General features: G+C 47.9%; 1 protein-coding gene across 1 annotated transcript in view; it reads left to right on the forward strand.

Annotated features, from left to right (window-relative positions):
• The window catches only part of CACNA1S (calcium voltage-gated channel subunit alpha1 S), a 1022072-nt gene that overhangs the window by 221844 nt on the left and 775901 nt on the right, over positions 1-24327 (forward strand). The window contains exon 12 of the mRNA XM_066600322.1: positions 17295-17520. Coding sequence (XP_066456419.1) covers positions 17295-17520 — 226 coding nt within the window. The remainder of the gene's footprint in view (positions 1-17294; positions 17521-24327) is intronic.

Raw genomic sequence — 24327 nt, forward strand, 5'->3', positions numbered from 1 at the left:
AGTAGTTTCAGCACGGCCTGCTGGCGCTTGCCCACCGCTGTGCTGCCACCCCGCACGACACCGACTGGTGTCGACTTGCTGCTGCTGACACATCTTGATTGCGAGACAGAGGTTGCATAGGAGGAGGAGGAGAAGGAGGAGAAAGGTTTAGTGGAGGAAGCATACACCGCCGCAGATACCAGCACCGAGCTGGGGCCCGCAATTCTGGGGGTGGGTAGGACGTGAGCAGTCCCAGGCTCTGACTCGGTCCCAGCCTCCACTAAATTCACCCAATGTGCCGTCAGGGAGATATAGTGGCCCTGCCCGCCTGTGCTTGTCCACGTGTCCGTTGTTAAGTGGACCTTGGCAGTAACCGCGTTGGTGAGGGCGCGTACAATGTTGCGGGAGATGTGGTCGTGTAGGGCTGGGACGGCCCATCCGGAAAAGTAGTGGCGATTGCGAACCGAGTAGCGCGGAGCCGCCGCCGCCATCATGTTTTTGAAAGCCTCCATTTCCACAAGCCTATACGGCAGCATCTCCAGGCTGATCAATTTCGCTATGTGCACGTTTAACGCTTGAGCGTGCGGGTGCGTGGCGGCGTACTTGCGCTCAAACAGTTGCGCTAGCGACGGCTGGACGGTGCGCTGAGAGACATTGCTGGATGGGGCAGAGGACAGCGGAGGTGAGGGTGTGGGTGCAGGCCGGGAGACGGTAGTGCCTGTGTCCTGAGAGGGGGGTTGGATCTCAGTGGCAGGTTGGGGCACAGGGGGAGAGGCAGTGGTGCAAACCGGAGGCGGTGAACGGCCTTCGTCCCACCTTGTGGGGTGCTTGGCCATCATATGTCTGCGCATGCTGGTGGTGGTGAGGCTGGTGGTGGTGGCTCCACAACTGATCTTGGGGCGACACACCTTGCACACCACAGTTCGTCGGTCGTCTGCACTCTCAGTGAAAAACTGCCAGACCTTTGAGCACCTCGGCCTCTGCAGGGTGGCTTGGTGCGAGGGGGCGCTTTGGGAAACAGTTGGTGGATTATTCAGTCTGGCCCTGCCTCTACCCCTGGCCACCGCACTGCCTCTTCCAACCTGCCCTGCTGCTGCACTTGTCTCCCCCTCTGAAGACCTGTCCTCTGTAGGCTTAGCAAACCACGTGGGGTCAGTCACCTCATTGTCCGGCTGCTCTTCCTCTGAATCCTCTGTGTGCTCCTCCCTCGGACTTACTGCAATCACTACTACCTGAGTGATAGACAACTGTGTCTCATCGTCATCGTCCTCCTCACCCACTGAAAGCTCTTGAGACAGTTGCCGGAAGTCCCCAGCCTCATCCCCCGGACCCCGGGAACTTTCCAAAGGTTGGGCATCGGTCACGGCAAACTCCTCCGGTGGGAGAGGAACCATTGCTGCCCATTCTGGGCAAGGGCCCGAGAACAGTTCCTGGGAGTCTGCCCGCTCCTCAGAATGTGTCATTTTCATGAAGAAAGGAGGCTGGGAGGAAGGAGGAGCAGCAGCCTGAGGATTCAGAGTTGCAGCAGTGGACGGCGTAGAAGTCTGGGTGGTCGATAGATTGCTGGATGCACGATCTGCCATCCACGACAGGACCTGCTCACACTGCTCATTTTCTAATAAAGGTCTACCGCGTGGACCCATTAATTGTGAGATGAATCTGGGGACACCAGAAACGTGCCTCTCTCCTAATCCCGCAGCAGTCGGCTGCGATACACCTGGATCAGGAGCTCGGCCTGTGCCCACACCCTGACTTGGGCCTCCGCGTCCTCGCGCGTGTCCACGTCCTGTAGGCCTACCCCTACCCCTCAGCATGGTGTATTACGAGTAGAGCAGAAACAGAACGCTGTAATTAAATGTGCCGCTAATTGGCCTGTGGTTGGAGGCTGACTTCGCTTACGGAACGCACTGCAGAGCCAGGAAACAATTTTGCACACGCCTGTAGTGAGACGTAGGTGCGTATGACTGAGCTAGTGGAATTCACAGCGCAGAAGCAGTCAAGTGGCCAAAGGGCAGTTGTAGGCCTTAAGTATTTTGCTTCAATTTTTTTAAATGGTGAGCTGAAACACCAGACAGATACTGTATGCAGCGTATATTATGTATACTGTTTCCCTCTGGCGCTATGACAGCAGTGATGTAACGGAGACAGCAGAGCCAGGAAAAATTTTTGCACAAGCCTGCTGTAACGCTTAGCTGCGTAATAATTAGGACTACTACCCCCAGCAGACACGCAGTACACTGAAGACGGTCACAGGCAGCCCAAATATAGTATTTTTCCCAAATTTTTTTGAAAAAGCCCACTGCCTACATAGACAGTATATCTCTTTCACCTTTCCCACTGTCCCTGCCTCACCAGTACTGCCCCTATACTCTGTACAATGACTGCAGACTGAGGACGCAATGGTCTGCATGCCCGATATACAAAAAAAAAAAAAAAATTGTGCAACACTGCTAAAAGCAGCCTCAACAGTACTGCACACGGTCAGATGTGTCCCTAAGAAGGACCGTTGGGGTTCTTCAAGATGAATATAACACCTAGCGCTCTCCCTATAGCAGCTAAAGCAAGACAGCACTTTCCCTGATCTATGTCAGAATGCATCTGTGGCGAGCCGCGGGCGGGGCAGATTTTAATTCTCAGTTGTCACCTGATCTCCCCAGCCACTCACTGCAGGGGGGTGGTATAGGGCTGGAACGTCACAGGGGGAAGTTGTAATGCCTTCCATGTCTTTCTATTGGCCAGAAAAGCGCGCAAATGTCTCAGAGATGAAAGTGAAAGTAACTCGAACATCGCGTGGTGCTCGTCTCAAGTAACGAGCATCTCGAACACCCTAATACTCGAACGAGCATCAAGCTCGGACGAGTACGCTCGCTCATCTCTAGTGCTAATCAATAAGTACTTGAAAAGCTTATCGGCCATTTTGTACTACAGGTGTTTTTTTTCACCTAATTAATTATGACTCTCGTGTTTTGCATGATGAGAGAATGATTTATTTGTTAGAGAAGAAAAATGTGTTTTTACCATTCAAGAGATAACATTCTTTGGTCATATTGTCACCCCGGAGGGTTTCAAGATGGATCCATTAAAAGGTCTGTGCTGTGCAGGACCGGGTATGGCCAGAAAATTTGAAAGCCCTCCAGAGGTTTCTGGAGTTTGCTAATTACTACTGTACATTTATTTAGGGATTTTTGGAGATGGTTAAACCTCCATAGCTTTGCTTCTGGTGCAGCTGCATTCATTCAGGCCTTTTGTGGTGTAGGTGGATGTCTCTGGGGTTGGTGTTGGTGCAGTAATTTCTCAGGGATCTGGCACACTGCAGATTTTTCATCCTTTGTGCTTTTTTTCTCATGTAAATTTACTGTGACTGAACAAAATGACATAGGTGACAGAGAACTATTAGCTATCAAGAGGGCCTTTGAAGAGTGGCACCATCTTTTTGAAGGGGCTCAACACAAGGTGACGGTCTTCACTTACCACAAAAATCTGATTTACCTCGTATCAGCTAAGAGACTTAATCCAAGTCAGGCACGGTGGTCATTGTTTTTCTCCAGTTTTGCCTTTGTGGTCACGTACCGTGCTGGCAGTAAAAATGTCAAAGTGGATGTGCTCTTCAGCAGTTTTGTTTCATGGTCTCGGATAAATGTCTAGCACCCATTCTATCGGAAGGTGTAGTGGTTTCCACGGTGCCATTAGATTTGGAGGAACAAGTTCTTAAGACACAATATCTGAGGGAAAGCTTTTCATTGCCATACATTTAAAATTGCAAGTTCTTTTGGAGGTGCATAGTTTGGTCCTGGGTTGGTGATCCTAGGATTAATAACACTCAGAAACTACTTATGATAACTTTTTGGTGGTTGGCTTTATGTAGGGATGCATTTGGTTTTGTTTCCACGTGTGAGGTTTGTGCTAGAACTAAATCACCTCAGAGTTTTTACCTTTAGCAGAGTTTGCTCTAAATAATAGATCGTTAGAGTCTACAGGCACATCACCTTTCTTTGGCAACTATCGATTTCATCCATGTTTTGATTCTTTTTCTAAAATATTTCAGAGGTTCTGGAGTAGAATGAATTATCCTCTAACATTGAGGTCATTTGGGATAAGATCCAGAAAAAACTTAGGAGGTTGGTACAAAACTTCCAGCGGGTGGCGGATAGCAGGCTGACTGAGGAGGTTAATTTCTTGGTGCAAAATTTGGTTTGGTTACCAACTAAAAATCTCAAACTCTAACAACCGTCTCTCAAATTGGGTCCGTGGTTTATTGGACATTCCCAGCTGTTTGAAGATTACAGGAGTGTTTCATAAATCTCTGTTAAAAAAGTGCATTGATCTATGGTATGGCTCGGAGATGCTTGATGAGGATCTTCAATTTGAGGTCAGCTACATTGTGACTCTTATCGAGTGAGTAATTTGTTACAGTACTTAGTGCATTGGCGGGGTCATGAGCCAAAAGAAAGGACATGGGTTCCAGATGCAGGTGTCTATGCGGATCGTCTAGTTATGAATTTTCATAGATGTAATCCAAATAGTCCAGGTCCTAAGAATCCTGAGGCCTCTTCTAGACCAGTAGAAGGTGAAACGCACATGTGTGCTCCATCAGAGATGGATGGAACGCACGTTGCATTCCACCATGGGAGAATCTCTTTTTAGAGGTCCCCCAGTATTCTTGGTTTTGGTTTTCATTCACGGAGATCTGGTTTATGTTAGTGCTGTTTTGGATTTTCCTCTCAGCTTTCTCTAGCACTGGTGGAAGTGTCTATGGGTGTGTTCTGCTACCTGTTGCACCTGCTTAGCAATTAGGGAGGACCTTTATTCCTGTCTTGGCTGTGGACCTGTGCTGATTATTCTCAGTCTTCATCTGATGATTGTTGGGGTCAGAGCTGGATCTTGGTCTCCTGTTCTTCCCTGCTTATCTCAAGCTACGTACTGTGGTTACTGGTGGTAGTTGTATTCTTACTTAGCTGTTTACTTATGTCTCAGGTTTTGACAGTGAGTGCCCAAGGAACGAGGGTTATGATGGGACATCTGCTATAGGCAGGTACGGTCTCTTATTCTGAGTCATATAGGGAAAGTTCCCCTCTCCATCTGTTATTCCACATGTTACCTGTGGTGGTTTATATTCTTTGTTCCACTGTGCAAACAAAGTCCGGGAACGATACAGAGAATGGTTTTGATTAGAGATGAGCGAGCACCAAAATGCTCGGGTGCTCGTTACTCGAGATGAACTTTTCGCGATGCTCGAGGGTTCGTTTCGAATAACGAACCCCATTGAAGTCAATGGGCGACCCGAGCATTTTTGTATATCGCCGATGCTCGCTAAGGTTTTCGTTTGTGAAAATCTGGGCAATTCAAGAAAGTGATGGGAACGACACAGCAACAGATAGGGCAGGCGAGGGGCTACATGTTGGGCTGCATCTCAAGTTCCCAGGTCCCACTATTAAGCCACAATAGCGGCAATAGTGGCCCCCCCCCAACAACTTTTACTTCTGAAAATCCCTCATTAGCAATGCATACCTTAGCTAAGCACCACACTACCTCCAACAAAGCACAATCACTGCCTGCATGACACTCCGCTGCCACTTCTCCTGGGTAACATGCTGCCCAACCCCCCCCCATGACCCAGTGTCCTCAGCGCACACCAAACTGTCCCTGCCCAGCCTTCAGCTGCCCTCATGCCATGCCACCCTCATGTCTATTTATAAGTGCGTCTGCCAGAGGAACCGCAGGCACACACTGCAGAGGGTTGGCACGGCTTGGCAGCGACCCTCTTTAAAAGGGGCGGGGCGATAGCCAACAATGCTGTACAGAAGCAATGAGAAATCCAATCCTGTGCCACCTCCATCTGGAGCTGCACACGTGGGCATAGCAATGGGGAACCTATGTGCCACACACTATTCATTCTGTGTGTCTGCAGGCCCCAGTCAGACCGCGGTTTTTTATAAATAGTCACAGGCAGGTACAACTCCGCAATGGAAATTCCGTGTGCACCCACAGCATGGGTGGCTCCCTGGAACCCACCAGCTGTACATAAATGTATCCCATTGCAGTGCCCTGGACAGCAGAGCTAACGTCAGATTAAATGCAGGTGGGCTTCGGCCCACACTGCATACCCCAACCTGACCGGGGTTTTTAATTCATAGACACAGGCAGATACAACTCCCTATTGTGAAGTCCCTGTGGACCGACAGCATGGGTGGGTGCCAGGAAGCTACCGGCGGTACATAAATATATCCCATTGCATTGCCCATCACAGCTGAGGTAATGTCATGTTTAATGCAGGTGGGCTTCGGCCCACACTGCATGCCCCAGTCAGACTGGGGTTCTTTAGAAGTGGACACATGCAGTTACAACTCCCTGTGGACCGACAGCATGGGTGGGTGCCAGGAAGCCACCGGCGGTACATAAATATATCCCATTGCATTGCCCATCACAGCTGAGGTAATGTCATGTTTAATGCAGGTGGGCTTCGGCCCATACAGCATGCCCCAGTCAGACTGGGGTTCTTTAGAAGTGGACACATGCAGTTACAACTCCGTGTGGACCGACAGCATGGGTGGGTGCCAGGAAGCCACCGGCGGTACATAGATATATCCCATTGCAGTGCCCATCACAGCTGATGTAACGTCAGCTGTAATGCAGGTGGGCTAAAAATTAATTTGATTACACTGTAGGCGAGGGCCCCCCAAAATTGGTGTACCAACAGTACTAATGTACCTGAGAAAAATTGCCCATGCCCAACCAAGAGGGCAGGTGAAACCCATTAATCGCTTTGGTTAATGTGGCTTAATTGGTAACTAGGCCTGTAGGCAGCCCAGTTAAAATAAAAATTGGTTGAGGTGAAAGTTTCAACGCTTTAATGAGCATTGAAACGTATAAAAATTGTTTAGAAAAATTATATGACTGAGCCTTGTGGGCCTAAGAAAAATTTCCCGTTCGGCGTGATTATGTGAGGTTTCAGGAGGAGGAGCAGGAGGAGGAGGAGGAATATTATACACAGATTGATGAAGCAAAAATGTCCCCGTTTTTGATGGGGATAGAGAACGATGCTTCCATCCGCGGGTGCAGCCTACGTATTGCTTAGGTATCGCTGTTGTCCGCTGGTGGAGAAGAGAAGTCTGGGGAAATCCAGGCTTTGTTCATCTTTATGAGTGTAAGACTGTCGGCACTATCGGTTGACAGGCGGGTACGCTTATCTGTGATGATTCCCCCAGCCGCACTAAACACCCTCTCTGACAAGACGCTAGCCGCAGGACAAGCAAGCACCTCCAGGGCATACAGCGCGAGTTCAGGCCACGTGTCCAGCTTCGACACCCAGTAGTTGTAGGGGGCAGAGGCGTCACGGAGGACGGTCGTGCGATCGGCTACGTACTCCCTCACCATCCTTTTACAGTGCTCCCGCCGACTCAGCCTTGACTGGGGAGCGGTGACACAGTCTTGCTGGGGAGCCATAAAGCTGTCAAGGGCCTTAGAGAGTGTTCCCCTGCTGTGCTGTACATGCTGCCTGATCTCAGCGCCTCCCCTGCTACCTGGCCCTCGGAAGTGCGCCTTTGGCCACTAGCGCTGTCGGATGGGAATTTTACCATCAGTTTGTCCGCCAGGGTCCTGTGGTATAGCATCACTCTCGAACCCCTTTCCTCTTCGGGTATGAGAGTGGAAAGGTTCTCCTTATACCGTGGGTCAAGCAGTGTGTACACCCAGTAATCCGTAGTGACCAGAATGCGTGTAACGCGAGGGTCACGAGAAAGGCATCCTAACATGAAGTCAGCCATGTGTGCCAGGGTACCTGTACGCAACACATGGCTGTCCTCACTAGGAAGATCCTCTTCCTTCTCCTCCTCCTCCGGCCATACACGCTGAAAGGATGACAGGCAAGCAGCATGGGTACCCTCAGCAGTGGGCCAAGCTGTCTCTTCCCCCTCCTCCTCATCCTCCCCATGCTCCTCCTCCTCCTCAACGCGCTGAGATATAGACAGGAGGGTGCTCTGACTATCCAGCGACATACTGTCTTCCCCCGGCACTGTTTCCGAGCGCAAAGCGTCTGCCTTTACGCTTTGCAGGGAACTTCTCAAGAGGCATAGCAGAGGAATGCTGACGCTAATGATTGCAGCATCGCCGCTCACCACCTGGGTAGACTCATGTTGGAGTTGGTATTCCACTATAGCTCTACGCTGCTCATAGAGCCTGGCCAACATGTGGAGCATAGAGTTCCACCGTGTGGGCACGTCGCACAGCAGTCGGTGCACTGGCAGATTAAACCGATGTTGCAGGGTGCGCAGGGTGGCAGCGTCCGTGTGGGACTTGCGGAAATGTGCGCAGAGCCGGCACACCTTTCCGAGCAGGTCTGACAAGCGTGGGTAGCTTTTCAGAAAGCGCTGAACCACCAAATTAAAGACGTGGGCCAGGCATGGCACGTGCGTGAGGCTGCCGAGCTGCAGAGCCGCCACCAGGTTACGGCCGTTGTCACACACGACCATGCCCGGTTGGAGGCTCAGCGGCGAAAGCCAGCGGTCAGTCTGCTCTGTCAGACCCTGCAGCAGTTCGTGGGCCGTGTGCCTCTCCTCTCCTGAGCTGAGTAGTTTCAGCACGGCCTGCTGACGCTTGCCCACCACTGTGCTGCCACGCCGCGCGACACCGACTGCTGGCGACGTGCTGCTGACACATCTTGATTGCGAGACAGAGGTTGCGTTGGAGGAGGAGGAGAAGGGTGCTTTAGTGGAGGAAGCATACACTGCCGCAGATACCAGCACCGAGCTGGGGCCCGCAATTCTGGGGATGGGTAGGACGTGAGCGGTCCCAGGCTCTGACTCGGTCCCAGCCTCCACTAAATTCACCCAATGTGCCGTCAGGGAGATATAGTGGCCCTGCCCGACTGTGCTTGTCCACGTGTCCGTTGTTAAGTGGACCTTGGCAGTAACCGCATTGGTGAGGGCGCGTACAATGTTGCGGCAGACGTGGTCGTGCAGGGCTGGGACGGCACATCAGGAAAAGTAGTGGCGACTGGGAACTGAGTAGCGCGGGGCCGCCGCCGCCATCATATTTTTGAAGGACTCTGTTTCCACAACCCTATACGGCAGCATCTCCAGGCTGATAAATTTGGCTATGTGCACGTTTAACGCTTGAGCGTGCGGGTGCGTGCCGGCATACTTGCGCTTGCGCTCAAACACTTGCGCTAGCGACGGCTGGACGGTGCGCTGACAGACATTGCTGGATGGGGCCGAGGACAGCGGAAGTGAGGGTGTGGGTGCAGGCCAAGAGACGGTAGTGCCTGTGTCCTCAGAGCGGGGTTGGATCTCAGTGGCAGGTTGGGGCACAGGGGGAGAGGCAGCGGTGCAAACCGGAGGTGGTGAACGGCCTTCGTCCCACCTTGTGGGGTGCTTGGCCATCATATGTCTGCGCATGCCGGTGGTGGTGAGGCTGGTGGTGGTGGCTCCCCGGCTGATCTTGGCGCGACAAAGGTTGCACACCACTGTTCGTCGGTCGTCTGCACTCTCAGTGAAAAACTGCCAGACCTTTGAGCACCTCGGCCTCTGCAGGGTGGCATGGCGCGAGGGGGCGCTTTGGGAAACAGTTGGTGGATTATTCAGTCTGTCCCTGCCTCTACCCCTGGACACCGCACTGCCTCTTGCAACCTGCCCTGCTGCTGCCCTTGCCTCCCCCTCTGAAGACCTGTCCTCAGTATGCGTAGCAAACCAGGTGGGGTCAGTCACCTCATTGTCCTGCTGCTCTTCCTCCGAATCCTCTGTGCGCTCCTCCCTCGGACTTACTGCCCTTACTACTACCTCACTGATAGACAACTGTGTCTCAACGTCATCGTCCTCCTCACCCACTGAAAGGTCTTGAGACAGTTGCCGGAAGTCCCCAGCCTCATCCCCCGGACCCTGGGAACTTTCCAATGGTTGGGCATCAGTCACGATAAACTCCTCTGGTGGGAGAGGAACCACTGCTGCCCAATCTGAGCAGGGGCCCGAGAACTGTTCCTGGGAGTCTGCCCGCTCCTCAGAATGTCTCATTGTAATGGAGTGAGGAGGCTGGGAGGAAGGAGGAGCAGCAGCCAGAGGATTCTGAGTTGCAGCAGTGGACGGTGCAGAACTGTGGGTAGACGATAGATTGCTGGAAGCACTTTCTGCCATCCACGACAGGACCTGCTCACACTGCTCATTTTCTAATAAAGGTCTACCGCGTGGACCCATTAATTGTGCGATGAATGTGGGGACGCCAGAAACGTGCCTCTCTCCTAATCCCACAGCAGTCGGCTGCGATACACCTGGATCAGGAGCTCGGCCTGTGCCCACACCCTGACTTGGGCCTCCGCGTCCTCGGCCGCGTCCACGTCCTCTAGGCCTACCCCTACCCCTCAGCATGCTGTATTACCAGTAATGCAGAAACAGAACGCTGTAATTAAATGTGCCGCTTATTGGCCTGTGGTTGGAGGCTGACTTCGCTTACGGAACACCAGGAAATAATTTTGCGCAAGCCTGCTGTAACACTTAGCTGGCGGCGTATGAATTTGGAGAACTACTACACCCAGCACAGACCCAGAACACTGAGGACAGTCACAGGCAGCCCAAATAGATTTTTTTCCCCAAATTTTTTTGCAAAGGCCCACTGCCTATATTCAATCAATAATCAATATGTCTTCTGTCCCTGCCTAAGCGCTTCTGGCCCTGGAGTATGTCAAAGAAATGCAGAGTGTTGCACTGTGAACTGCAATACAGCGGTGATTTCACAGCCCAGACAGAGCCAGGAAATAATTTTGCGCAAGCCTGCTGTAACACTTAGCTGGCGGCGTATGAATTTGGAGAACTACTACACCCAGCACAGACCCAGAACACTGAGGACAGTCACAGGCAGCCCAAATAGATTTTTTTCCCCAAATTTTTTTGCAAAGGCCCACTGCCTATATTCAATCAATAATCAATATGTCTTCTGTCCCTGCCTAAGCGCTTCTGGCCCTGGAGTATGTCAAAGAAATGCAGAGTGTTGCACTGTGAACTGCAATACAGCGGTGATTTCACAGCCCAGACAGAGCCAGGAAATAATTTTGCGCAAGCCTGCTGTAACACTTATCTGGCTGCGTATGAATTTGGAGAACTACTACACCCAGCACAGACCTAGAACACTGAGGACAGTCACAGGCAGCCCAAATAGATTTTTTTCCCCAAATTTTTTTGCAAAGGCTCACTGCCTATATTCAATCAATATGTCTTCTGTCCCTGCCTAAGCGCTTCTGGCCCTGGAGTATTACTGCAGGGCGCAATGCTCTGCACGGCCGATATACCAAAATAAAAAAATGTGCAACACTGCAAAAAGCAGCCTCCACAGTACTGCACACGGTTAGATGTGGCCCTAAGAAGGACCGTTGGGGTTCTTGAAGCCTAAAATACTCCTAACACTCTCCCTATAGCAGCTCCACCAAGATACCACTTTCCCTCCTCTATGTCAGAATGCATCTGTGGCGAGCCGCGGCAGGGGCCGATTTTTATACTCGGGTGACACCTGATCTCGCCAGCCACTGACTACAGGGGGGTGGTATAGGGCTTGAACGTCGCAGAGGGAAGTTGTAATGCCTTCCCTGTCTTTCAATTGGCCTGAAAAGCGCGCTAACGTCTCAGAGATGAAAGTGAAAGTAACCCGAACATCGCGTGGTACTCGTTACGAGTAACGAGCATCTCGAACACGCTAATACTCGAACGAGTATCAAGCTCGGACGAGTACGTTCGCTCATCTCTAGTTTTGATACATCCTGGTCAGATGTGACAACTGCCCTGCGCTCGCCATTTCTCCCAGTGTTAACTTTGGCTAATCTGGAGTCATGCTTGGCAGGTCCTTAAGAAGCAAGTGGCAGAAGTGGGACTCTGGCCTGCCTCCTGTGAATTTGCAGGGACTTCTTTCTCTCTTCACCATGGCATATTTGGATTGGCCTACACAAGTGATATTTCTGTGGAAGGAGAGGCTGGACCAGCTGACCATGCCATACGTCATGCTTCTGGACAGCACACTAAGTGGTGGCTTTTATATTTCATATCCCCTGAAGAACCTTTAATCAGGAGAAGACAGTAGCAGGGTCAGGTTCTTGAGCTGGGCTGTCCTTTTTATAATTGCTTCACATTATTTGTACAGCGGTTATAAAAAGTCTACGCACCCAGTAAAATGCCATGTTTTTGTCATGTTACGTAATTCAACAAAGTTGAATCATTTCATATTTTTTTCCACCTTCAATGTAACCCGTTATCTGTATAATTTCATTGGAAAACAAGCTCAAATCTTTTATGGTGGAGAAATAAAAATATCAAAAGCTACATTGAGCAGGGGGTTGGACCAGATGACCCTGAAGGTCCCTCCCAACTCTACAATTCTATAAAATAATATGGTTGCATAAGTGGAGACACCCTCTAATATCTGAGGATGTGGTTATGTTCAGATTTAGCCAATCATATTTGACATCCTGATTTTCCTGACCTTTTCTGAGTTGGTCCATTAAGATCTTACAGCACATCAAAGCGATCTGATTGTTGGAAGGTATCAGTCAGGAGAAGGGAACTAAAACTTTTCCAAGGTATAACATATACCATGGACCACAGGGGAGACTGTCGGCAAGAAGGGGGTCAAAACATGTCCGATACATTACATATACCATGAAACACAGTGAATATGGCCAACAAGAAGTAGATTACATTTGGCACAACAGTGATATTACCAAGAATTGGATGTACCCCAAAAATTGATGAAAAGACCACAATAAAATTGGTCTAGGAGATTGCCAAGAGGCCACCAGCAAGGGAGCTGCATGAGTTTCTGGCAAGTACTGGTTGTGTAGTGCATGTGACAACCATTTAGCTTATTCTTCATATATCTGGACTGTCTGGTAGGGTGGCAGGACGGAAGCCTTTTCTAACAAAGAAAAACAACCAAGCCCGGCTATCTTTTACTAAAACCTTCATCAAGTCTGTGAAGAATGTGTTATGTCTGATGGGACCGAGAGGGAACCTGTAGGACATACTTCCAAAAGGTATGTTTGGCACAAAGCCAACACTGCACATCACCAAAAGAGCAGCATTATGCTATGGGGCTGTTATTCTGCTGCTGGAACTGGGGCTTTCGTCAAGGTGGAGGGAATTATAAACAGTTCTAAATATCAATCCATTTGGCCCAAAACTTTCAGGGTTCTGCTAAAAAGCTGAAGATAAAGAGGAATTTCACCTTTTAGCACGACAACGACCCAAAGCAGACCGCCAAATCAACAAGAGAATGGCTTGCCTGAAGAAGGTCAAAGTTTTACAATGGCCCAGCTAGAGCCAAACCTGGATTCCATCTGTGGGTTGACCTGAAGAGGGTTCTACACACAGATGTCCTCGTAATCTGACAAGTTTGGAGTGCTTTTGCAAGGAAGAGTAGGCAAATGTTGCCAAGCCAAGATGTGCCATGCTGATACACACTTACTCAAAAAGACTAAATGCTTTCATGAAGTCAAATGGTACATCAACAAAGCATTAGTTTTAGATTATTTTTGTGTTTTATTTCCTTCCTAAATAATTTCAGTTTATTTTTCAATGGAATTGTACAGATAACAGGTCACATTGAAGGTGGAAATAAATCTGAAATAATTCATCTTTGTTGAATTTTTTAACTTGACAAAAACATGGTCTGCCGGCACCCCTGCATTGTTTTTTTATGGAAGGGCTTTACATATAAGCCCTCCCCTAAAAAACAAGGATTTTAGTGTAAAAAAGAAAACAAAAAAAATTGTGATGTGACAGCTGCGGTAGGGAATTGAAGAATTCCTCTGCTGCATCTGTCACAGATGTGGCAGATGTAGCAGCAGGGAATTCTTTTTACTAGCAGTGATGAGGGAAACATCTGCCGCGGGGGACAGGGCAGCGGTGAATAAGTAAGTTTTTTTATTTTTTTATTTTTACACTAAAATACTTGTTTTTCATGGAAGGGCTTATATGTAAAGCCCTTCCATAAAAAATAATGCAGGGGTGCTGGGAGACCATTGTTTTCAATGGAGCTGCCGGCAGCAGCCGCGGATCAATTGAAGACAATGGGGAGGGTGAAATTTTCTCGAGCGCCTGAGCACCACAGTGGTGCTTGCTCGAGTAACGAGTACTTTCAAATATGCTAATGCTCGAACAAGCATGCTCGCTCATCTCTAATAATTGTATTTCAGAATAGTGTAACCACTCATTTGGGCTGATTCCCATCAACGTTTTGATTTCTGCATTGAACGGATGCATTTTATAAAAATGGAATGGATAGCCAAAGAGAATTGAAATGAAAACAAATGGAAGAGATCTCTGTTCTGAACCCTTGTATATTTATACAAAGCTATTAGCGTGCTTGCTTGTTACAGTCCTGGGTATAATAAATGATGGGAGAGATCTCTGTACTGACACCTGATATATCTACACATAGTTATTAGAGAGCCCCCTTGTTACAGTTCTGGATATAATAGATGATGGGAGAGATTTCTGTACTGACCCATGTTATATCCATACATAGTTATTAGAGCGCCCCCTAGTTACAGTCACAGTCCTGGGTATAAATAGATGATAGGAGAGATCTCTGTATTGTTCCCTGATATCTATCTATACAACATTATTAAAGTGCCCCATTTTTTTAGTCCTGGGTATAATAGATGATGGGAGAGATGTCTGTACTGACCCATGTTATATGTATACGTAGTTAGTAGAGTGCCCTCTTGTTACAGTCCTGGGTATAAATAGATGATGGTATAACTACATATAGTTATTAGAGCACCCTCTTGTTTCAGTCCTGGGTATAATAGATGATGGGAGGGATGTCTGTACTAACCCATGTTATATCTATATGTGATCATCAGGGGCGAAGGTCAGAGCTCAGGTGACTGATCACATGACGGTGACATCATCACAGATCCTGTGAGAACACGGCTGCTCTCAGGCTCTGCATGTTTGATTATGCAGTAGGACCTGTGAAGGCATTACCACCATGTGATCAGCGGTGGAGCATGTAACTCACACGGCACACACGGATGGACAGATAAGTGGTCATTAGCATTTTGATGGTGGGAGAGACCTCTGTATTGTCCCGTGATATATTTATACATAGTTTTAGGCTGCCCCTCGGCTATTTTTTTTCTAAACTAAATAACCAATTTTGATAGTTTATTTGGGTATTGTATTGCATTCAATTTTTTTTTTCTTTTTTGCTTGCTTTGGAACCTACACTCAATTTTTTTAGCTTCCCTTTGAGACTTGAACATGCAAGCATCACTAGGCTCCAAGCTGCCAAGGCAACCCATCAGCAGCTATCCAGGAGTGTTGGGGTAACAGAGGGGCCTACGCCCCTGACTAATGGCTTAGAGACCATGGTCAGCACTGAACACAGCATCTAAATGGTTAAACTGCCATGATCGGTGCCCAGTATGGAGCAGGCTTAAGCACAAGTGCAATGAAGAAAGATGGATACCTTATATCATGTGCTATTAGTGGTGATGTCAAGACTGGGTGGTAAGGAGGCAAGCAAGAGGAGAAGGCCAGGTTTCTGTGATGACTCGCTGACTCAAAGGGATGGTGGCACTACCTCATTGTCTTAAGATAGAGAACTTGTATACAGTGCGCACAACATTAAAATTAAGAATTTGGGTGAAGCTAAAAGGCTCCTTTTGTAAAATACGATGTGTCAGTTGTATGTCATGCTGCATAGCGTTATGGCGGCAAATGGACAAAGGTTTTTATGCTGAGAGGTTCCCTTTAAAGAAGTATTCCTAGAATAGACTTTTATCAGCTATCCTTAGGATAGGTACTAAAAGTCTGATCAGTGGGGTCTCATGGCAGAGACCCCCTCCGATCCTGAGAAGGGGGGTTCCATGTCCATCTACAGTCATTGCAGGTTTAGGGCTCCCACCCACTGGCGATAATTTCTTTCTTGCGCTGTGAGAGCACGAGAAAAATCTCGTATCGCAGCACAAGAAAAAGGCCGGTATAGAACCGGCATATCGCAAGTGGTTTCAATGGGGCTAGCGACAGCAGCGCTAGCCCCATTGAAAGCATAGGGAGAATGCCGCGGACTTCTGCCACTGCTGTGACAGCTGTGGCAAAAGTCTGCAGCATTCTATTCTATTGCTTTCAATGGGATCGGCACTGCTGCCGATCCCATTGAAATCAATGGTTTCAGCCAAGCCCAGCAGAATGATTTTATTACTCACCTCTTCTGCGCTCAGCCACGTCCTCCTGCTGGCTCCCCGGCACTGCTATGAAACTCTTTCAGCAGTCGTGGATTTAAAAATCCTCACCTCCTGAAAGGGCTGTGCAGATTGGCTGAGGGCTCAGCCAATAGCAGCTACTGCTTAGCTATTGGCTGAGCTCTCAGCCAATCACACATAGCTTTTAGCTATTCATTCATGAATAGCTAAGATATAGCTATTCATGAATGAATAGCTAAGGGCTATGTGTGATTGGCTGAGCGCTCAGCCAATAGCTAAGCAGTAGCTGGTATCTGCGCAATCTGCGCAGCCCTTTCAGGAGGCGGGGATTTTTAAATCCCCGACTGCTGAAAGAGCTTCATAGCAGTGCCAGGAAGACAGCAGGAGGACGCGGCTGAGCGCAGGAGAGGGGAGTATGATTTTTGCCCTTTCCTGATAATCATTCTGCATGGCTTGGCAGAAAGCAGTGCTTTCAATGGGATCGGCAGCAGTGCCGATACCATTGAAAGCAATGGAATAGAATGCCAGGGACTTCTGCCACAGCGGGGATGAAGGAAACTCCTGCCACATCTGTCACAGCTGTGGCAGAAGTCCCGGCATTCTCCATCTCTTTTCAATGGGGCTAGCGCTGCTGCCGCTGGCCCCATTGAAAAGACTGGCGATATTTCGCAGTGATGCCGATATCCCGGCGTCATGCCGATTTTTTTTCTCGCACTGCGATGCGAGACTTTAACTTTAGAATCGCCTCGCAGTGGAGAGAATATCGCCAGTGGGTGGGAGCCCTTACTGCACCCACTCCCCAGTGAAGATGAAAGGAGTGCCGTGCACACACATTACTGTCACTCTATTCAATCTCCTCTTCGCTGCAGGGGAGCTTGGGACCTCTGTTCTCTGGATCAGTCTGGGTCTCAGCAGTCAGAGTCACTCTTTTATGATAAAACTCAATTCTGGTTTAATCTCTTTAGTGTATATAGTTAGATGTCCTAAGTGTGAAGTTATATCTAGAGGAACATTCTATAAATTATTTTGTTAAATTCTGAAATGCAAATTGTTTTCAGCCACCAATAGGAAGAGGTTAGATCATATTGTTTTATTAGTAAGTGCAATGTACAAATTAATTTTGTTTACCTTTCAGACATAGCAAACCAGGTCCTGCTGGCGGTGTTCACAATGGAGATGATCTTGAAGATCTACGCGCTTGGGTTCCAGTCATATTTTATGTCTCTCTTTAATCGGTTTGACTGCTTTGTGGTATGCACTGGACTTCTAGAAATTCTGCTAGTTGCTAGCAACATCATGTCACCACTTGGCATATCTGTTTTACGATGTATACGGCTGCTTCGAATATTTAAGATTACACGGTAAGCATGTAATGTGCAACAGAATTGTTGATTATTTGAAGGGTTCAGTGATACATGAGGGAATCTTTATAACAAAAACTAAAGAGAAACTGCAGCCTGGGATAAATGTCCGCAGGCACACGGCAAAAAAAGAGTTGGATGCACATGTGGAAAACAATTGTCTGGATCAGATCAAAGTATGAGAGCATGTACATATTTACTCCTCTACCCACCTTGTACTGGTATTATTTTAAGTGCAAATTAATCACATCATGTATGTGGTTTTCCTTCCCGTTATGGCATTGATTTAAGTGCAAATTAATCACACCGGGTCTGTGCATTTTATATGTACGTATGTATAAATGCATCTTTCTTCAGATCTACTATATAAACCTAAAGAAGATCCTTGAGTAGGTCCGAAAGCTCGCTATAACATCATGTATTTTTGTTAGCAATTAAAAGGTATCATATCTACAAGATTACTTGGTTTATCTTGCTAAGAACAATCCCATTTTGCTCTACTGGCTAACACTGTACCAAACTTTTTCATTTGAACAAGTAGAAGAATGGAAGCATTGACCCAAAGACGCATGGAATCTTGGGTTATACAAGAAACTCTTAACACTAAACCTGAAATAACTACTCAAACCACTGCTTGGGATTTAATGGCTGCAGCATTTATTTCCAAACGGGTTTAACAATTAAATAACTCCATAAATTGTATCAAACTAAATAGTCTTGGTCATACGAACCCAGACTATTCCACCAATAAATTGTATAAACTGATTAGTCTTGGTTGTACGAACCCAGACTATCACAATCAAATATAAACTCAACCGCTGATGCCCACCAGCCGAAGGCAGGCGGCAATCCCCCTTTTGAAAAATGCCCGCGACAGCCTCACGAACTCCACACAAACGGGCAGGAGGGCGGGACAACTTGGATTTCTCCTCAGACTGAAGGTCCCATCCAACTGTCACCCCTTTATAATACCTTCTCTTCTTTTTTTCACACACACACCTGGCCAATCCCTATCCTGTCTCCATGGCATCACTCAGCTGGCAGCTTCCAGCTGTCCCTGTCAAAAATCCATTGCCCAATCAAATCTTGTCACCAGGGCTCAGTAAAACTTCGCCAGCATTCTGGCACACACCGTAGCTCCTGTAGTTAACCCTATAGATACCATTAAAATCAGCCTAACCTAACTAACTACCGCACTGCTACAGATTCTATGCGGCGCTGGGACCTTAATGTCCTTTGGCCATACAGAAAGATCAGGAGTCATTTACCACCCATATTCCTTAGGCCGCCTGCACACGAGCGTTCCGGATTCCGCTAGCGGATTTTCACGCGCGTATGGTACCTAAATGTGCTTGCGGATAGGTGCGGATGCGTGAAAAATCACGCGCGGATATACGCGGATGTGTTGCGGAAAAAAACGCGCAGAAAAACCAGCAGACACCCCTTATTGTAAACCCAACCCCTAGAAAACTGCCTATTCCTTGGAAAAGAGCTTAAAAACCAACACCCAGACTCCGTTTTGTCCCTCTTGCTTGTGCGAGCACCGTTAAATTATTCTGGCAACATGCTTTCACCCGGTGAGCAGATGTCTTTGGCCGCCTGCACACGGGCGGAAATCCCGCGGCGGTTTTTCCCGCGGGATTTCCGCCACTGAAAGTTTGCATAGGAGTGCATTACAATATGCACTCCTATGCAGACGGCCGCGGTTTGGCCGCGCGAAATCTCGCGCAGCAAACAAACCGCGGCATGTCCTATTTTTGTGCGGGGCTCGCACTCACCCGGCCGCCGGCTCCGGTCTGCGCATGCGCCGGCTGCGCGGCAGCCGGCGCATGAAAGAGTCGGGGCTGCCCGGCACGGGTGAGTATGCGCTCGTCTCTGCAGGCTCTCGGGTCGGGTCCCGCGGCGAGAATTCTCGCTGCCGGATCCGACCCGCTCGTCTGCAGGTGGCCTTTGTGGGCATGGTTGATCCATGTAACTTTTTTCAGGCGCTTCTCCAGCGTGACTTTATTTCAGTCACTGCAAAAAAATTCACAAGAGGAATTCATTACTACAGATTTTGCGTTCTTACATCCTGCATTGGCAAGAAATACTACCTATCTCCCTCTACAAATTTGCCTGTGAAGCTCTGTGCTGTGTGTTGGGACGCCTCCTACCATGCCTACTTCCTGTAGTCATAGCAACCAGTGACTCCATCTGCAGCTGCACTGCGGATGTACTGCGTGAAAAAACGCACCCATTCACTTGTATTGGAGGCTTCACGCGCAGAATCCGACCCAAATTAGAACAGGTCGCAGATTTTTTCACACGCGTGAAAAAACGCGATACAAATCCGTCCGTCTGGGGACAACTGCGGATCCTCATAGGAGTATATTGGCTGCGGTCTGGGGCAGATAATGTGCCTAAAATAACGCGCTGGAAATTCCGTTCGTGTGCAGGCACCCTTAGGAATCGGTATTAGGCTCTAACGCAGGAGAAAAATTGAAGAGGTGCATTAAGAAATGTCTTTGCCTATAAAAACAGTCTAGTAAGGACTCAGAACCCTCTGAGAAGTGTTGTAAAGAAGAGAGTGGTGGTTGTGGGAGATTTCCTATTGAGAGGAACAGAGGCCAGGGTCTGCAGACCTGACATAACCTCACGAGAGGTGTGCTGTCTCGAAGGCGCATAAATCAAAGATGTTCTACAGCCACTACCCATTTCTACGGATACACATAGGGACAAATGACACCCCCCAAAAAAGAACGTTGCAACAATCTGCAGAGCCTTTGAAGACCTTGGCAGGAAAGTGAAGGAAGTAGGACCACAGGTGGTCTTCTCATCCATCTTCCCACTGGATGGCCATGGAATAAGGAGATGGAACAGAATTCTAATGGTGAACAAATTGATGGTGTCATCAGCAAAGATTTGGATTTCTGCACCATGGAGATTTATGATGCAATCCTTGCTAGAGACGGGTTGCACCTTAAAAAGGAATATATTTGTCAGGCACCTTGCTTCACTCATCAGGAGAGCTTTAAACTGGAACAATATGGGAAGAGAAGTGAAAGGCCAGGTAAAGATCTACAGCTAATGAATGTAATTGAGAACCTTGCTATTAGAAGTGGAATAAAAAAACGAAGGCAAACAATTCAGACGTAAAGTAGAGGAGCAAGAGATCACAAACTAAAATGCTTCTGGAGGCAGAGCCTGATGCTGGACTGAGAGGCAGCAGGGTGTAGGAGTTCCCTCATTAACTCTATAAAAAAAAAGCAGCACATAGCAAAATATTGGGTGATAACTTGTACATAGAAGGAAAGAAGCACTTGGAGAGCTGTTCTGAGACTGTATAAGAGGACAAACCAGTTAGTTAGGTGCAGCAGATTGCCTTTCAGGAGTGGCCTAAGAAGTTTTTAGTATCCTTAGAGCAGACCGGAAGTGACCTCTTTGGAGAGGAGGTGAGAGATAAACTTAATCCCCTGCACAGTACTAAAGATAGAGTTTACTGGGAGCTGTGGCTGGAAGTTCCTGTGAGATACAGGGGACTCAGATAAGAGAGCTGGGTGCTTTGTTTGCACAGCTTAAACTAAAGACTGCTCTGTGGGAGAGGAGGGATGCCTTCATATCACTGCACAAGCCTCCACAAGAAGGACTTTGAGCACTGAGGCTGGAAGTTCTTCTGTAACACAGGGCACTCAGAGCTGAGAGCTGTGTGCTATACCTGCTCAGCATGGGACTATAGGATGCTTCTAAGGAGCCTCTACCCCCATGCATAAGTCTCCATAGGAACCATACTCCGCCCTGAAGTTGGGAGCTTGCCTGTTCCACAGCAGATAGGAGTATGCTGTTCTGAAGAAAGGTTGAGAGACATCTATAATACCTTGCACAAACAAATAAAGGGATCAAGTTGGACATTATATGATACAACATTTTTTCTTGCCTTCCTTATATCTGAGGAACAAAAGTTGTTCTCAGCTAGTTAATTTTGAAGACATAATTACGAATATTGGTTAAGTGTTCTTGTTTACAATTGTATTACTAAGCCTTAAACATGATTACTTTGAGACAATTATGTCTTGCATACTTAACTATCACATACTACCTGGATTGTGCACCTGTCACTCTCTATGTATAGATATTATATGACCCGGCATATCCTACAATCATGTTACTACTCAGAGATATCACTTTTTGGCTATGGTGTTTAAAATATCTTTCCTCAATGTTAAAGGGTAGAATAGCCCTTTTAATAGATCTCTTCTTTGGCGAGAAGCAAATCATTAAATTGTAATGTCTTGTGCATTCAAGAAACCCCATCTCCTAGCTACTAAAACCCATAAAATAAAACACAAAAACTTTCCCCATATTTATTTCACCCCAAATATTAACAAAAAACATGGAATCTTGATAGCTGTAAAAACACTATAGCTTTTCAACATGTCAAAACCATTTTCGATAATCAGAATAGATATATTCTCTTGAACTGTATCATAAATAACAAAAAAGAAGGTGGATCCAGGAAACTACATTTGACAAAGCATCTCAAACTATTCTTATTGAAAAAATTACCAAATATGGGATTGAAAAGACAACTGTTAGATGTTGCCATGTACACAAAGAGTGATCATAAATGGCTGCACATCCAAGTGGAAGAATGTCTCAAGTGGGGTACCACAAGGCTCTGTTCTGGGCCGAGTGTTGTTCAACACTTTTGTAAATGATCTAGAGCAGGGAATTGAGAGTAAACTGAGGGATAGCTAATGCTAGAGAAGAGAGAGCGCGGATTCAAATAAGTCTGGATAAACTTGATTAGTGAGTGGTGACTTACAGAATGGTATTTAACAAGGAGAAATGCAAAGTACTACATCTAGGCAAGAAAAAATGTCAAGGGCCAGGGTCTGGGTACTGGAAGTCCCTATCGCTACCTACAACCCCTGACCCTACCTACTTGCCCCCCTAGGCTAGGCCCTAGGGTGACAACTGGGTGATAGTCCCTAGGCTAGCTAAGGATGCGGGGCAGAGGTCAGACTTACAGACAAATATGGGTCACAAACAAAACACAAGGCAGGTCAGGCAATCCGTGTCAGCAATGAGAGAAAATGCAATACAAAAGGGTCAGGCGAAGGCGAAGTCGGGTACAGAGCAAGTGAGTCAAAGCAGGGAGTCCAAAACACGGAACGAGGGTGCAGTTGAAGACCAAATATACACTGGCAAACTGAAAAGGAACTGAAAGGTTTACATGCTGTCAGAACTCCCACCCCAGCCACTGATAGGCGCAGGGAGCCTGACAGACGCAGGAGCCAATCACGGGGTGCTGGAAAAACTGCCCCCAGCACTTGCTGGACAGGCAGAGACAGAGGACGCGTGCCCGACTGTCATAGCAATGGGGACGCTGCATGGGGTGGCAACCGCCATGTCCCTAATAACCTGAACCCCTGCCGCCTGGGTGACAGGACCGGTGGTGCGAGCACGGAGGCCCCGGGAGCCGCCGGTCCTGACAGTACCCCCCTTCTACGGGGGAAGACCTGACCCCCACAGCCAGGAGCGGGCTTGAGAGGCAAGGCCCTGTGAAAAAGTCGAACTACGTGTGGAGCATGAACATCTCTGGCAGAGACCCACATCCTATCCTCAGGGCCAAACCTGCTCCAGTGGACCAGGTACTGAATTAAGCCCCAAACCCACCTGGCATCAATGATTTTCATCACTTCATACTCAAGTGACCCTGCACCCGTGTAGGAGCGGGCGGGTCATGGGTGGGCAAAACTGGAATCACATATCTTTTTAACAAGGCTTTATGGAACACGTTGTGGACCTTCCAAGATGCAAGAAGAGATACCTTGTATGCTACTGGGTTAACAACCTGAGAGGTAGTAAATGGACCGATAAAACGGGGAGCCAGTTTTAAGGACTAAACCTTAAGTCTCAAATTCTTAGAAGCCAGTAACACCTGCTTCCCAACTACAAAGGGTGCAGAGATAGTGCGTTTCTTATTTGCCTGTCTAAAAAGTTTCTCCTGGGCACTTTGAAGGTTATTACGAACCTGGGCCCAGACTGTGCATAGTTCACCAATAGATGTATCTGCAGACGGAGTGTCAGAAGCAGAGGGAGCAGAGAAAGTAAACTGGGGATGGAAACCATAATTACAGAAAAACGGCGAGAGTTGAGACAACGAATTAACATGATTAGTAATGGCAAATTCAGCGAGAGGTAAGTACTTGACCCACTGATGCTGATTATCAGAAACAAAAAGCTGTAGGTTCTGAATTAATTCCTGATTCATGCGTTCAGTTTGACCATTAGACTCGGGATGAAAGGCGAAAGAAAAAGACAAGTTATCATTTAGGTTCCTGCAGAAAGCCCAGCAGAAGAGAACTATACCCCTCTATCCGAGACAATATCCTCTGGAATCCCATGAAATGGGACAACCTCTTTGATAAAAATTCCAGATAATTATTTGGCGTTCGATAGCTTGCACAAAGGAACGAAATGTGCCATCTTGGTGAAACGATCAACTATTACCCAAATAACAGTGTTCCCAAGCGAGGGAGGCAAATTGGTTATGGCCATGGCCTTGATAGAATTGGCAAGGGGAGAAGAAAGCCCTCAGGACATCTCCTGAGACTTTTCCCCCTGGCACAAACCAGACATGCCATCACAAATGACTGGACACCCCTAGCCAAATGAGGCCACCAATAAATTCTGGAAAGTAGTTCCTGAGTACCCCGGATACCAGGGTGACCAGCTAGGACTGAAGTGTGTGTCTCCTCTCACACTTTCAGCCTCAAGGACACTGGAACAAACAGTTTGCCTTCCGGAAGGGCTTCAGGGGCCAAT

This window comes from Eleutherodactylus coqui, chromosome 4 (genome assembly GCF_035609145.1).
Source record: "Eleutherodactylus coqui strain aEleCoq1 chromosome 4, aEleCoq1.hap1, whole genome shotgun sequence".
Classification (NCBI taxonomy): domain Eukaryota; kingdom Metazoa; phylum Chordata; class Amphibia; order Anura; family Eleutherodactylidae; genus Eleutherodactylus; species Eleutherodactylus coqui.